Source organism: Marmota monax, unplaced genomic scaffold (genome assembly GCF_021218885.2).
Source record: "Marmota monax isolate L192 unplaced genomic scaffold, Marmota_monax_Labrador192_F-V1.1 WCK01_AAM20220418_F8-fsc00025, whole genome shotgun sequence".
Classification (NCBI taxonomy): Eukaryota; Metazoa; Chordata; class Mammalia; order Rodentia; family Sciuridae; genus Marmota; species Marmota monax.
The window spans coordinates 7868370-7884680 of NW_026691950.1; the positions used below are offsets into that span (position 1 = coordinate 7868370).

Genomic DNA, 16311 nt, shown 5'->3' on the forward strand with positions numbered 1-16311 from the left:
TCTTCTCTTTACTCATTAAAAGCAGATATCTATGAATTAAAAAGAGTTACAGTTGACATCCTCTCAAAAAAAAAGGGAAAACTAGGGCTGGGATGTGGCTCAAGCGGTAGCATGCTGGCCTGGCATGCTCCCGGCACTGGGTTCGATCCTCAGCACCACATAAAAATAAAATAAAGATGTTGTGTCCACCGAAAACTAAAAAATAGATATTAAAAAACTCTCTCTCTCTCTCTTTTTAAAAAAATGAGAAAACTAACTAATATTTAGCATTATTTCCCAGAAGAAATGCCCCAGTGCTTAAGGTTTGTGTGAAATTCAAATAAAAACAATATTTTATGTTTGTACAGTTCTTTAGGGTTAGGGTTAGGGTTAGGGTTAGGGTTAGGGTTAGGGTTAGGGTTATATGTCCCTAATTCCTTCCATATGACTCTTCCAACTATTGGATGTCTCCAGTGTACATGTGAAAGCTTGTAACACATGATATATATCACTTCTCTTCATGCTAAGCACTATCTGACTGTAGTTCCTCATGCCTGAGACATTGTAATAACCCCTTTTCCTGCTTGGTTTCCCTGTCTGGTTCCTGTCCTTGGACTCTGTGCAGAGTAGTTAGGTACACTGAGTCTAGGTTGAAATGGAGATTCTGCCCTTTATTAGTTGTTAGATATTAAATTACTAGTTTCACTGCCCTAAATTAGTCTTTTTACCTTATTTATTAAATGTGGGAAAATGCATATCTCACATTCAGATTGCTGTAAGATAAATGAGATAAACCTATGTACTGTGCCCAAGATTTGCTAAATAACAAGTGATAAATGTTGATTGCACTTATCACAGTTATCATAGCAGAATATTTTGTCTAGAATCTTAGTCTAACATTGACCATCCATACTCAAGTTTCCAATGATTTCCAGAAGTCTAAACATGAAGTATGTAACTTTCCTTATAATGACCTCAGCTTCCCTTTACAACCTCATCAGCTACCATCCTTTCCTCCTCCCCTCCTTTTATAATTGGACCTGCCATTTCTGTGTTCAGTTATATAAGTAAAACAGTGATTTTTCCAATCTCTAGGACCTGGCACACCCAGTTCCCTCTTTCTGGAATGCCCTTCCCCCATGCTCTGGCAAAAAGCTTTCTCCTTCAATTTTCTCATACGAAATCATCTCTTCTCTGTGGTAGAATTAATCCTTTGGTGAGTACATAGACTTTCTAAAGCTATGTTGAATTTACTCACATTTATGTCTGTCTCCTCCACTCAATCTTTGAATTTCTATTCTTTTGTAACCCTATTAAGTCCCAGAATGTCTAGAACATAGTAAAGATTTAATATATGCTGTTTAACGAATGAACATTCGCCAAGCCCTGTCTCCTACCACCTAACATGCGCTTAAGGTCTTTTGTCCAATTGCTTTTACTGATTTTCACTTAATTCAAACAATGCTTGCTTCCGCAGAACTCCAACTTATGGGTGAACAGACATAAGACCCTCTGGATGTTTCAGGGTCCTGTTCGGGGTCACCAACACGAGTTAACATGCTGGCAATTTAAGAAAAAAAAAAGTGTTTCTTACTAGAAACTAGAAGGAAAGCGGGACTTGCCTCAGACTTGCCCTAGAAAAATGATTCCCTGCCTAGACCTGCTGCTTCATCCCTGTTCTCCCTCACCTCCCATCCTGGGAGCTACTTGGCAAGGGAGGGAGGAAAAGTGGGGAAGCGAGTTGAAAAAGTTGGTCATCCTCTCTCTATCTTCTTTATACAGAGAAACACTGCACTAAATCAGATGTGCTGCTAAGTCACCAACCAAGGAGTCTTGCTTCTTAGACTCCTCAAATACGTCCTGAGTTTCCTCTGACCCTTTTCTGCCAGTCTAGGGCTCTCCCACTCCCCTTCTCCAGCAGCCATCCCCCTCCCTTCCACAAGCCAGGAAAAAACCGCTTCTAGACCCCCTTGTTCTAGGACCTCTGTGACTCTCAAGGGAAGATGCAAATCACCGACAGCCTTAGCCCAATCACTGAAAGTCGAGTTTAAAAAATCAGATTGATGGCAGGAAAGCAAGGAAGAACTGAGCTACCGCCAATGCACGAGGAAAACTCCATATACACATCAAATAGAATCCTCTGCTTGGAGACAGCAGGTTGCCTCCGACTACCGAAGGAACGCGGAGCACCCCAAACAGGAACTTTAAAGGGATTGTTATCTGTTGCCTGTTCCACTAGGAATATTGTTTGCAAGGCACAAGGTGTCTTTTGGTAGTGAGCACTCTCTGCGCATGCGCAGGTCCACTCGGGAATTACTGCCCAGCCGCCGACTAAGTTGCATTCCTTGAATCTTCGCAGAAAAGACAATTCTTTAATCAGAGTTAGTAATGTGGACAGTACAAAATAGAGAGAGTTTGGGGCTTCTCTCTTTCCCTGTGATGATTGCCATGGTCTGTTGTGCACACAGGTGAGCTGCCTTTGTTGAATCTCTCTCTCTCTCTCTCTCTCTCTCTCTCTGATAATTTCTTTTTACATGCCTGCTGAATTGTGTATCTTGTTATTTGGGGGTAGGTGTGCCTGCATCTTTTTATGTCTGCTTTCAGTTTTTGCTCATTTTGAATACGGTCTCTACTTCTTCCCTTCAGCGCCAATGAACCCAGCAACATGTCATACGTGAAAGAGACAGTGGACAGATTGCTCAAAGGATATGACATTCGCTTGCGACCGGACTTTGGAGGTAATGCTTCATTCATTTTCAACCTGTAACCCATCCCTAGTTCACCTTTTCTGTCAAAGATAAGTGCAAAAATTAAAAAATGTCATTTTCGTGAGCATGCACTATGCTTTGGACACACACACACACACACACACACACACACACGACTTCGGATCTCAGGTAGATGAATCCCCACTCTGAGCCGACCTCCCTCCGGCTGACACACCCTCTGCATAGTCACTGCATCACGCGTGTGTCCACACCTGTTTTCCCAGGCTGTCCCCCACGAGAAGGTTGGGGGGGAGGGAGGGAGCCTGTTCAGAATGTAGTAAGAGCTGTGAATCCCCCCCCCCCTCCTCCAGCCAACTGCCACTCAGAGAATATGCCCTTAATATGGTCCCGACTCCCCGCAGGGCCCCCAGTGGACGTAGGCATGCGGATCGATGTCGCCAGCATAGATATGGTCTCCGAAGTGAACATGGTGAGTGGCCTCGCGACGGGCCCGGCTGCCCGGCTTACGCAGATGTGAAATGGACAGATCCCCGCGTCCTCTGCGTTTCATTGGCGGTCACCTAGCCCCTGGCCCCGGGGGTCCCACTCCGCGCTTGCTCCCCACTCCAGCACACACACCCGGTTGCCCCAGGGTTTGTATTTTCGACACACACTGGCTACTGCGGTGTTCCAGAGGAAACGTGCTCGGCACTATTTTGGGAAGGACGGGTGACTATTGCGCCGGCAGATTGGCTGGGGCGGAGTCTGAGCTTTACTTTAGCAGGGTTTCCCGGCGAGTGGAGATGTGGAGGGCACCATCTGCTGGCGACCAGGCAGCCTGCACTAGGGCCCCCGGACCGGTGGTCCGCAAGCCTTCTCCTTGCCAGGCACCATTCGCACAGCCCCATTAGACTGCTAGCCCAGACACATAGAGACTCCACCACCGTGCACACAGTCGTAGTTTCAGAGTGTTGCCTGCCTCCTTCAGGCTCTAGCACACCGTGAGGCAGGAGCAACAGGCTGAAATAACGGTCCGTGCTTCCTAACATGAGGAGTGCCCAAGCCTACTTCAGGGGAAGGCTTGTATTGTTCCCATGCTGGGGTTGATGAATTTATCTTGCTGCATTTTCCAAATTTGAAACACAATGGGTCGAGTTATATTGCTTTGCTTTACTCTAGACGCCTAAGTGTAATTGTAGAAAAAGCTCCATGATTAAAGGGACTGTGGAGAGGTGGAGAGCGATGATAACACTACAATCCCTCCATTTCAAAGGGGTCAACATTATTCATTTCTTTTTCTTTCTCTTTTCTGAAGCTGTTGCAAAATGCTTCAAATCATAGGTGCTGCTTCATTTGTTGGCTGTTTGCAACCACTCTGGGTAGCAGTTTTTCTAGTTACAGTGAGTTCAGAAGGAAAAATGCCTGTTGCTTTTCTAGAATACACTATCCAAAGAACAGCTAGATCTATGTGAACAAAATGTCATTTTTATTCCACTGGAGAGAAAAAAAATATGGCAGCAGAAATTTAGACATCCTGAATAATTTAAAGGCTAAAACCTTTTAGAATTTTTATTTTTCTGTAGCTGTAATGGCCATTGGGTTATCTTTTATTTCATTCCTTGTGTCATTTTATGTTAATATACTAACATTTAAGAATTTTTCTTTTTATTTGTTGGTTATATCAGGAAGAAACAAATATGTTTATACCCTATTGAATAGGTTTAGAATAAAAGTGTGGTTATTATATTTCTGTATTTTATAGTTGCAACTGACTCTGCTTTATATAGTTTATTTAAAATACTATTTTAAATTGTTTCTGATTATTTAAAACGATATTTTTAAATGTCTTTTACTCTTTGCTGGAAAAAGAAACCAAATTTTTGAAATTTATTGCACACAAGAGAATGTTTTTTGACTTGGCAAAGATTTTTAACAGATTTACTTATTAATTTTGTTTACATATATGCTAAAATTAGAAAGCAACTCAAAACACACTATTTACATATACTCAGAGAAATGTAATCATGGGTAAACATATATAAAACTGGACGAGTTAGACAATGAGTTTAATAAGTTATGTCATTTGGAGAGATGATGATATTTTCTTTTTTAAGTCACTTATCTTGGCACCTTGTAAGCATCCACATAGATAATTCATAAAATAAAATATTCAGAAATCTAAAAAGGCAAGCATTTCCTTTGCCAGTTGTCTACCTTAGTGTACAGAGTACCATGCCTTTCAGAATTTCTAAAGATATATAATTCTCTTGGTCAGGACTCGGGGAATAGTTCAGTGCCACAGCATTTGCTGAGCGTGTGCAAGGTCCTGGATTCCATTCCCAGCACCTGAAAAATTTTAAAAATCAATAAATTCTGTTACTATATTTATAAACACTCTTTCTTCTTATTATTTTTAAAAACTCTCACTGAATTGGTAAGTTGCTGATAACCAAAACAACCACCATAACAAAAAAGCTCTGTATTATCAGTTGTTCAACCAAATTCATAACAAGCTAAAAGACTGAATACAATTGCAGTAGCACAGGATATTTCCTTTTAATTACTGAATAATACAATATGTTTATTCACTATACTGTTATATATGCACTTGGTTTTTAAGTATTCATTCAATAGACAAAGCTTGAAAATATACTAAAATACCTATCACTTCTTCATAATGCTTTTAAGAGACATGATAGGAAAAATAGAAATTACCGAAAGTTAGAAAATATAAAATCTTTATTTGTTTGTTTATTTATTTATTTATTCTTCCTTGTTTCTACTTTTAATGAGAGATACCAACAGGATCCAAGGTTTATTTTAGCCTCTCATCTATAACAAAGCATTCAAATACATAGAATGGAAATAACTTTAAGAAAAATGGAAATGGAGAGGAATTTTTTTAAGGATTGAGTGCTCTACATAAACACAACCTGGATGGTTAGACCTCTACCACTAAGGAAGATAATTGTCTATAACATGCTTTGATTTTTAGACCATGAAAGTAGGATTAAAAGTTTGTTGGAAATAAGACTCATTGCTTTTAATTAAGATGTTTCAGTATGCCAATACGCAGTAAAATTTGTAGTTCTTTAATAGGAAATTATCCCCCAAATTAAGGGAAAACAAGAATGAACAAGACTACAATAAAATAGTTTTTAAGTAAGTTAAATACATTACTCAAACATTGCCCATTTTTATTCATTATTAGTATTTCCCATTCCATGACTGAGGAAATTACATAATTGTGCATTAAATTAATGGGTTTGAGAACTAGGTTCTACTAATTTTTGTCCTTTTCCTGTGCTACTCTAAGTAAAATATAACTCCAGATTGGTTTAAAGCATTTTGTCTTTTAAAGACTAACAATTTGTTTTAAACACTAACATCATAACAATAATACTTTCTGACTCATGTCCTTTAGGATATAAAATGTTTTTCCCAAAGTACGGAAAATAAAAAGAGACTTTGTAGCCAAGAATCTCCACATTCAAAAATCATCAACATGAATCAAAACAGCATGATATTCCATCAATATGTACATTTTTGTTTCTATGTATCAATTAAAATAAATTTAATTTAAATTAAAAAACAATAATTACCTTAAAAATCATTGATTCTGAGCAGTATATACAAAAACTTTGCAGCATTATTCTAAGGTAGAAAAAATATATACTGGAAAGCAAGACTTCTTTTCACATAATAATAATGATTAAATTAGGAAGAAGTTTTTCTCACATCCTGGTCTGTGGTGTTTGTGATATCAATTACATACCATTGTCATTTTCTAAACTATCATTTTAAAAACTACTGTGATTTCCATTTATTATTTATTAAAATCTTCAAATCTTTTAAAACAACTTCTGGCTATGCTTTCCCCCTAACCCCACGTACAACAGACTAGAGATGAACAAGAGGCAAAAGGAGGCAAGAGCTCGCAGAAATTAACCTCAAAGGAACCACTAACTATAGTAGAACACATATAGTCCTAGGCAAGTTTTCTCTTTGAGTAGTGGTTTGGGGATACATGATATAGACGACATGCAAACAAACAGTTGAAATCTTGAACTTCAAATTCCAATAACTGGTTATTCCTCCTTATTCAAGAGTCAGATCCTAATCAGTAAGTAGGTGTTCCAGCCACAGCTCTCTGTTCTTGATCTAAAGATACTGTCACCCCCAGGAGACTTTCAAAGGAGTCAGCCAAAGTTATTTACCATAAGAGACAGCCATCATGTATTCATTGTTTCATTCCTTTTTTTTCAATCATGGGTGGATACAACAGTGAATGCTCTTACAGGTATTATAATTAATAACAGCAACAATGATAACTAATGCTAAAATGAGCCAATTTTTATAAATAAGGCCCAAAAGAAAGAAAAAAAATAACTTATCAAATACACACTTAAATTCCACCAAGTTATTATTTTAATATTTGATTCCATAGGTTTCTGGTATATGATTCAGTCACGTTTATTACTACCATAGTAACTCAAAACAGTAACCCCTTGAAAGAATTCTGCTACCCCACACCCTTTCCTTTAATTCAGTGCTTCTCAATATTTAATGTATACCTGTATCACTCTGAGATCTTGTTAAAATGAAAATTCTGAACCAGAGGTCTGGAATGGGTCCTGATATTCTGCATTTCTTCTGGGTGATGTCTGTTGCTAGAGTGTGGACATTATTTTGAGTGTCAGGGTTGTGGTATGTTATTCTAAGATCTAGCCTTATGAAGAAGTGAACATTTTTTTCTTTTAAATTTTTCTAGGAATGGTGTTATGTCAAGGTTTCAACTTCACTTTGAATTTCCAGCTAGTTAAACAGGTGTCTATGATCAAAAGGAAAAATTAGTTCAATAATTAGTGATTAACAACAAAGGCAAGAGCATGGATGATAGGGTTTGAGTTAAAATAATACACAGTCTTCATCTCTGTGTCGATACTGCAAATCAGCCAAATGTAGACGAGGACTATGAAAATAGTGCCAAGCACAGTTACCCCAATAGCACTGTCCTTTTGCTTTACAGAACACCAATGTCTTCAGAATAGAGAACATTGAAAGTCGCCCCCGCCACTGAGGAGCTAGCAATAGCTTTGTAAAATAGCCTAACCATACTCCTTCTTCTGTTAGTAAATTCTCTAGGACTCTAATAGAATTTTCTTTGTGAACAGAGCAGATAGGTCAGAGCCATTTAAAGGCAAGAACAGGTACAAGTCTTTCACTAAAGATATATGTGATTAATCAACCAGGTCTTTCCTTTAGGTGCTGGGTGAGAATATTATACCTTCAAAGGTAAAGCTCTTCCCTTTGACTATGTGAGGATAACAGATATGGTTTATATCCTAAAACACATTAAATGAAACATATCTAGATTTTAAAATGTTTAATTTTACATTTGAAAACCTGTGATTTTAGGATTATTGGACCAGACTGGGTAATAAAGTATGTAACATAATGAAAATAAGTAGTATCATTTATGGAACCTTTCACATATGTGAAGTATGGTTATCAAGAGTTTTACTTTATAGCTTATTTAATTCTTGATTTAAAACTGCAATTCTATTACAGACTGAAAGACTGATGCTGAGAGAGGGAAGAACTTAGGTTGAGAAAGGTTAAATAACTTACTCAGGAGTTACAGAGCTAGTGAATGGCAGATTTGAAACTAGGCAGCCTGTCTCCAGGGGCTGCTTCCTAACTGCCAAGTTAGTAAAAAATTAAATGTTCTCAATGTTTAGCTTTGGGACCTTGAGTGAGGAATTTGATTTCTCTAGGCCTCGGAATTTCTCTTCTGTAAAATGAAGTAGATTACATGATTGCTAAACCCTTTTCCAGTTCAAATATTCTGCAATAAAAGTATGGATCTTTAAAGATTTCAGAGTCTGTTAAGATCAAAAATCTTCCTATGTTATTCCTCTGTTAGATCTTGGCTTATTCCATCTAATTCTCCTGTTAGATGAGTCAATCAACAAACTTTTACTGAATTCCTAACTGAGCACAAATTATGACAGTCTCCTGGGAACTCTGTAGTAATGATTATGTATAATCTAGGGCCTCTTTAAACATAATTTTGATTGGTCATGGTTTTATCATCCAACTTTTTCTTCCTTAACACATTTGCAAAGACAGTAACAAGAAATGTTGAGCAATGATCTTTGAAATGAGATTTGACTGATACCTGGTTTATGTTGCATTGAGCATTGATGTCAAGACCAAATTGAAGATATTTCTCACTGGTGGTATTTATCCATTGTGTTCACTACCAAACTCACAAAAATTTTTAGCATTTATTTGATGTGAAACAGAAGGAAACGGTTATTTAAGTTCTAGAAATCCCAAAGGATTTATCCAACCTGCGTAAAATCCTACCATGAGATGACTGAGAATAAATGGAAAAACCTGGGTGTTTCTATCAGTTGAGTATCAGTGCCAATTTTCTAAGTTTTTGATGCCTTTATCTTGACTTCCTCAAATACTTGAGAGTACCTTCAAAAATACTCAAATATGAATGAAATGTTTCATTGTAAAAAAAGGTAAAAATTTCAAAAGAAAAATAGTCTTAATATTTCTAATTGGTTTAGGTTTCAGTAAGGGGGTTCAACTATCATAATCATATACCTGAGAATAATGAGAAAATGAGTTGGTATATGCTTTTAATTGACTAAAATGTTCATGTTTAATGCCCTGTAAACTATGAGAGCACTGAGTCTTTTTTTCTATAATAACAGGAGTGAGTTTCTACATTTTAGAGTACTTCTATTTTCAGCAAAATGTATATATTTTTTGAAGTTCCTTGATTTTTTTTGTCTTTTGGCACTGCTGGAGATGAAATCCAAGTCCTCATGTATGCTAGGCAAGCACTTAACACTGAGCTACATCCCAGCCTGAAGTCCTTTGACTTCTATCTATTGAAAGAGAAGGAAGTTAAAGTTAATAATAGTACTTAGCAACCTATTATTCAGCATTTGGCAGCTCTTAAGAAAGGGTTAAAATTAATTCATGTTAGCAAAAAGGTTGGCCATAAAAAAAAAATTAAAGATGCATGTTTCATCTGAAGTGAGCTCAGTTACTCCTTTTTAGAATCCTCATAGTCCACATTGTTCCTCCTCCACTAAGTGAACTAATGCATCTCTCCTGTCCTTCACAGCCCTAATAAAATCTGTTATCATATTGGGAATTTAAGATCAAAGGGGAAATTTCCAAGGGCATTCATTCATTCAACTATTCTAGTGAATAAAACATGTGGTCTCTGTCCTTATGGAATTTATAGTATTTTAAAATATTATTTAAACTATTTAATCTTGGAGTGTGAAGATTTTTCCCTTTATAAGAGTTTGAAACATCGATAGTTATCTTGATCTTGGAGTATTTCGTTTTAAAACATACTTACTGAATGCTTAATCTTTTATCAGGTACTGAACTAAGCACTAGGGATGGAAATAAAACTAGGACAAGTCCCATGCCTTCAAAGATTTTGTAGTATAGAGGGGAATGTATAATAAACAGTTATTTTAAACAATGTAGTATGTGCTATGATAGAGACACATATATAGGATTCTATAGGGTCACTGAGAAGTAGTTTCTAAGGCATGGTGAAATGAATCTTAAAGAAGAATAGTAGCTGGCAATTGAGGATAGGCTGCAAATTAGAGAGACTTTCCAACCAAAAGAAAGGATGTATATATAGGCAGGCATGACTGAACACAGACTTGAGTGTTCTGGGAATTACAGGTAATTGGCTATTGTGAGAACTTAAAGGCACAAGGGATATTGTCAAGAGATCAGACTGAGGGTGAAGTGCAAGGTCTATGACAGTGTTATTAAATGCTCTTATTTATGTAAAAAGAAGCCTCACAGCAGACATGTTTATATTTGTTTGTACATGTGATGACCATTTCTGGAAGAATACACAAAGAACAAGCAACAGTCCTTAGCTCTTAGAATCAGAACAAGGATTAGGAGTGAGTTTAGTGATAGTAACTGTATTTTATGTGCTCCTTTGAATTTTTGGTTTAAAGAGTTTATACATACCCTACATTTTCATTTTTTTAAATTCTAATTTGTTATATATGACAGCAGAATGCATTACAGTTCATATTACACATATAGAGCACAATTTCATATTTCTGGTTATGCACAAAGTATATTCACACCATTCGTGTCTTCATACATGTACTTAGGTAATGACAATGAGACGGACATTTACATTTTAAAAGGAAAATTATCTCTTTTACACACACACACACACACATGCGAGTGCATAGGGAGGGAGGTAGAGAGAGAGAGGGGGAGGAAGAAAAGATGCTGGAATATGTATGCTAATGCCATGGATCCTAATCCCGAAATGGAGAAACCTGCCAAAAGGTTTAAGAGGCACTGTGTTTTACATTTCAAATAGATCACTCTTGTAGTTATGTGGAGGGTGATGTAGAGAAGACTAAAGCGGGGGGCAGGGTTCCTAGCTAAGACACTAAGAGGGTATATCAAATTGAGGAGCAATGCCTAAAGTAATACAGTGGCCTTAGGAATAAAAAGTAAGAAAAATAAAGTCAAACCATAGAGCTTTAGTAACTGACTGGATGATGGAGGTGAGAGGAGTAAGCCCTGGATGCCCTCTGGGGTTGCATATTGGGTGAATAGCATATCGGGCACTGTCTACCCTTGGAGGGAACTCAGGAAAAGGGGACTGCATCATATCCTTCACTTTGAGTGGACATATTTACAGAATGAGAAGATTATAAGATATTTGTGGGTACATTGATATAAAATGTTGGAGATAGAAGCCACCCTGAATTGGACCTTGGTGAATCTTCTATTCACAAAGAAGGAACATCCCCTAGATAAATAGGAAACATGTGGCACATAAATGTAAGTCTAAATGGGCCAGTTAGTGACATGGAGAAAGGATACTAGACAAAGAGAATGGAATGCAGTCAACTCTATACTTAGCCAAATAGTTCTTTATCTAGGAGGACCTATACTCTCTCTCATAAGATTTAGAACATACTTTTCAAATTCCTTCAGAGAGATGACCTTTGTATTCTGTTTTAGTTGTTTTTATAAAGCTATACAGGTAGGGAAAAAAGGCATGTGGGGAACCCACTTACACAGACAGCATCTGCTCCCTTCTCCACTGCATCTCTAAAGTGATTCAGAGTCCTTCTGGAACATTGTGCTTCCATGTGAAATTGCATGAAAGCAGTGTGAATTCTTGTAGAAAGTGCATTTGGTGATGAAACGAGACTGGTGTAACAGACAGTCCAAGTGAGGCCCACAGTATGCCCTGAGAAATGAAGCTTGCCTGCCAGGAAATTACAAAGTCACTCCCAGGAGTTTTGTAGAACTGAAACATTTGAATGGCCTGTTGGGTATGACTTTAAACAAAAATTCAACATCCCTGTCCCCTACGAGGTGGTCTCCTAGAAAAAGGAAATCTATGTAAGCAACAGCTTATTTGTAGATCATATTATTTAGTTGAGAGAAAGAAGACAGAAACAGCTAGAGGAATAGATTCAAATGAAGAGAGTTCGTGGGTAGCTGTTAGCAATCTGCTATTCTAGCCCACTTTTTCTACAGAAAAAGAGTATAGGGATGTATGAGTGAAGCCCCTTTTGATACAACAACAAAAAATAATTAAAGGTTGTGTGCCTTGCTCTTATTACTGAAGGGATTAACAGGAAAGTTGCTTGCAGTGTATCTCACTTGAATTAGTTTATTAGGGATACTTCCTGAAAGCAGGGGAACAGATTTGTTGAAAGCTCATGGTTCCTGCCTACTCTAACCCTTTGTGACTCATGAGGACATTTTTTTCTTATGATTTATTATTTTCAGGGGAGTGATACACAATTCTCTAGTGAAGAAGCTCAGCTTTATGGTTTCCATAGAGACAGTTCATTTGCAATCCTACCTGTGTCTAGAACATTTTCTCATGTCGGTGGCCATTGTTTCTCCCTCCTACCACCTGTAACCCCTCTCCCACTGAAATGCATCTAGATCTACTTCAAAATGTACAGGAGATCCTACTTTTCTATGGACATTTTTTTTTCTTTTTGCAGCCAGAAAGGGGAAATTCTGCTAGAAAAAAAAGAACATCTGGGGCATATGAAAAATCCAAGATTCCTTAAAGACAAAAGACTCAACACAATTAAGAATCATCCATATAAGATTCTTATTAACCTTAATCCCCCCCCCCACTATGCAAGCTCCAGGAAATTTAGAATTTTATTCCTTATATTCTGTTAGATACCTCCTAATGATTGTAGATGCTTAATGATAACATTCTTTATGACTATAATAGAATTTTTCTAGCCATAAAAATTGTTAGTAATAATAGCATTTTATATTATTTTAACTCAGAAATTAATAGTTTCTCCATCAGATCTACCTTATAACTTCATCTGTAATTTTCTTTTCTGTTGACTGTGGATCATAAACTGTTCCCATAGAAACGGCTTTATCACATGGCACAGTGAGATTCACAGACACAGAATCAGTTCATGACAAATATCAACACTATATATATAGTTGATATTTGTATATATGTAAGAGAGTGTGTGTGTGTGTTTAACTATTAATCTGCTTTAAAAATAATCACTGCTTTTGATTTTTTTCAAATGTCATCTTTCTGGCACCTGGATTATCAATATTTCTAGATTCATTTAAGAAATTGTCAAAGATAATTTGATTAGTGACTACAAAATGGCATTTATAAGGAAGGAAACTCAAACATGAAAGGTAGCCCATGGAAAGGTGTTCCTTAGCCAGTCTGAAGGGATTGTTAAATAGAAGAGTCATATTTTTAAAAAATAATGAAGAAGTTTATTAGATATGAAAATATGAAGCCGCAAATTACATAATCCACAAAATGTGCATTTAATACATATGTAGATAATACCTACATCTGTCCATCTATTTGTCTACTCATTTTTGCTGTTACTGTATCCTTGTTGCTATATGCTTTAAAAAATGTTAATTTTTTAAATCTTTTACATCCCACAATCATTTGTTGTAATCAATTGTAAACTACCACATTAAGTAGTGATGAAAGATTCTTACCACTGATATTGCCACCCTCCCATCCCCTAGCCCCTATATCCCCCCCAAATTTAGTCATCTCAAAGAAATAATTGAGAGCAAAAATCCCAATTCAAACCAACTGCTGAATTGAGGCTGTTGAGCAGAGAGAAAGAGAATGTGCTGCAAATGTTATTACTGGTCAAGTGCAGACTTCTGGCTGAATGTGGGGAGAAGTGATCTTTAGAAGCTTTGAAATTGGGAATGAGACCATGAGGACAGGGTAAAAAACTTGGAGAGGAGAGTGGAGAAAACAACCGGTGAGTGGAACTGGAAAAACAGATTCAGTCTTGGTGGGTTGTTGGTGCATATCTACTACACTTATGTAAACACTATTTTGGGCAACACCCCACAAACAGTATTGACATACGTTTGAAAGGGCTTTCATAACCTGGTTCTCTGAAATTATAGAAAGGAATGATTTTTGGAATATTGCAGGATGGCATCTGTCCTATTGTGTTCAAAATCACTGTCATTGACCACAAATATATCTTGATGAATTATGGTTTTGCATAGTCACTGTCCTGCTTTTCCACGTTTTAAAGGATTTGCAGCATGGTTCTGCAAAATGGACAAAGATATGTGAGCCAAAACCAAAATAAAGCAATTGCCTTTATACTTTTTCAATATATTTATCCTATTCACTCTCATCAAGTGGCACTTAATTTTTCAATCAAAATATAAGACAATTGGTAGAGTAGGTGGGAAGTACATGCAGAAAGTAATTTCAGATTCACTGGGAAAGCACCAGCTTGAAATGTCGTCATTAGAACTTGATATCTTTAACTTTGCCCCCTGCTGAAAAGAAAATAGCCCTGAGAGAGGCAAAAGTAATGTTGTTTTTCAATTTCAGTATTTATACCAGCATATGCATGGGTGGAATGTGAGGGCTGATTTGCTCTGAGAGGGCAGAGATTAGAAAAGGGGAATCTGGAGTTATTTCATACTTTCCCCCAGAATCAGAAGCTTCCTGAATTTGTGAGCTGATAGAAACTGCTAGAAGAAGTGCCAGGTGTGCTGACACAGCATTTGTGTGGCAGGCACTGATCCTCTGCACTCAAAAAGCATTTTGCTTGATCTAACAGTGATACCCAATATTGTGTAGTTCAAGATGCGAAATCAACAAATTCAACTGCATTCTCTGGCAGTGTAGCATTCGCTCTGACTAGGCGAGGTGACAATACTATTTTGTAGTTTTAATTATCAATCTCATAGTTAAAATCAGTAGCCAGTGGCCAACACAAGAGCAATTATACAAGTCTAGGCACTATCTATCTGGTATGTATAATTTTGGTGTTTCCCTTGAACTGCCTTCTCCTGAATGTTTCTCTCAAGTCATATTTGAATAATGTGTGTGTGTATGTGTGAGTGTGTGTGTGTGTGTGTGTGGTGATGAATACTGAAATTGGGGCCCTGTACATGCTAAGCACCCATTTTGCTACTGGGCTTCAATCCCAGCCCATCCACATTTGAGTAATTTTAAATCATTTTAACATTTCAGAACAATGTTGCATCCCGATTCATACTTTCAACTATAAATCTCCTGAATTTCTTAATTTGTTTGATTCTTAGTGTCATATAAAATGGAAATAATTTTAATTCCACCTGTTTCAGGAAGCTCTGATTGGTGTCAAAACAAGTATATCATATACATATATATGTTCAGTGTATGTGATGAATAAACTATAAAATACTTTAAAGTATTAAAGTCCTTAATGCTAGGACATCAGGGTTAACACTAGTTCACATTATGCATAATGAAATAAAATAATATTTGGTCTGATATTGGGATTTTCATCACACAGAACTCACGGAATTACTAATTGTAAAACATCCCTGTGAGAACTGACAGAAAAAATGGGAACAATTTCTCCTGTCTTTTTTTTTCTAATAATTTTCTATTGATTCTCACTCTGAGAAGGAACTAGGTTGTGTTACCTCTTAGTTTCCATATATACACAGTCCTCCTATATCTGATTTTTATATTTTATGTTAATTCCTGATATGTGGATGAAATAGGATATATGATATTCCATGGGCTTAACCGAAGGTTTAGGGTTCTGAGGTTAAATTCTAGTTTTTAATTACTACCCTCCCACATTTATAGGATCTTGACATTTATTAACCATACATGGATCATATCATTTATTGTCCAAACACACACTATTGAGAATGAAGGGGGACGCTATTAGTAATCACATGAGATCAACAAGTAAGCCAACACTTTACTAGGAATGCCAAGACTTATGATTACTTATGCCATCCAAAGCCTGAATTTTTCTTTAAGATGTGGAATAAAGACTAAATGAGATAATGAATAGAAATCTTTGAGCTTAGTGCTTGGCTAGTTAGTAGATATTTGGGAAAAATAAAACAGATTTTAATCATAATATTCGTCATTATCCTCACCATCATTGTCATTGTTCCATTTAAAATGATACAACAGAATACCATATAAGGGGTGGATTGTAAATGAACAGAAATTTATCTCACATTTCTAGAAGACGGAAGTCCAAGATCAAGGTGCTGGCAGATTCTGGGTCTGGTA

General features: G+C 36.9%; 1 protein-coding gene across 1 annotated transcript in view; it reads left to right on the forward strand.

Moving 5' to 3' along the window:
• The first annotated feature begins 2120 nt into the window (after nucleotides 1-2120).
• Gabrb1 (gamma-aminobutyric acid type A receptor subunit beta1) overlaps nucleotides 2121-16311 on the forward strand; it is a 403841-nt gene continuing 389650 nt past the window's right edge. The window contains exons 1-3 of the mRNA XM_046443021.2: nucleotides 2121-2447; nucleotides 2626-2717; nucleotides 3110-3177. Coding sequence (XP_046298977.1) covers nucleotides 2368-2447; nucleotides 2626-2717; nucleotides 3110-3177 — 240 coding nt within the window. The 5' untranslated portion in view covers nucleotides 2121-2367. The remainder of the gene's footprint in view (nucleotides 2448-2625; nucleotides 2718-3109; nucleotides 3178-16311) is intronic.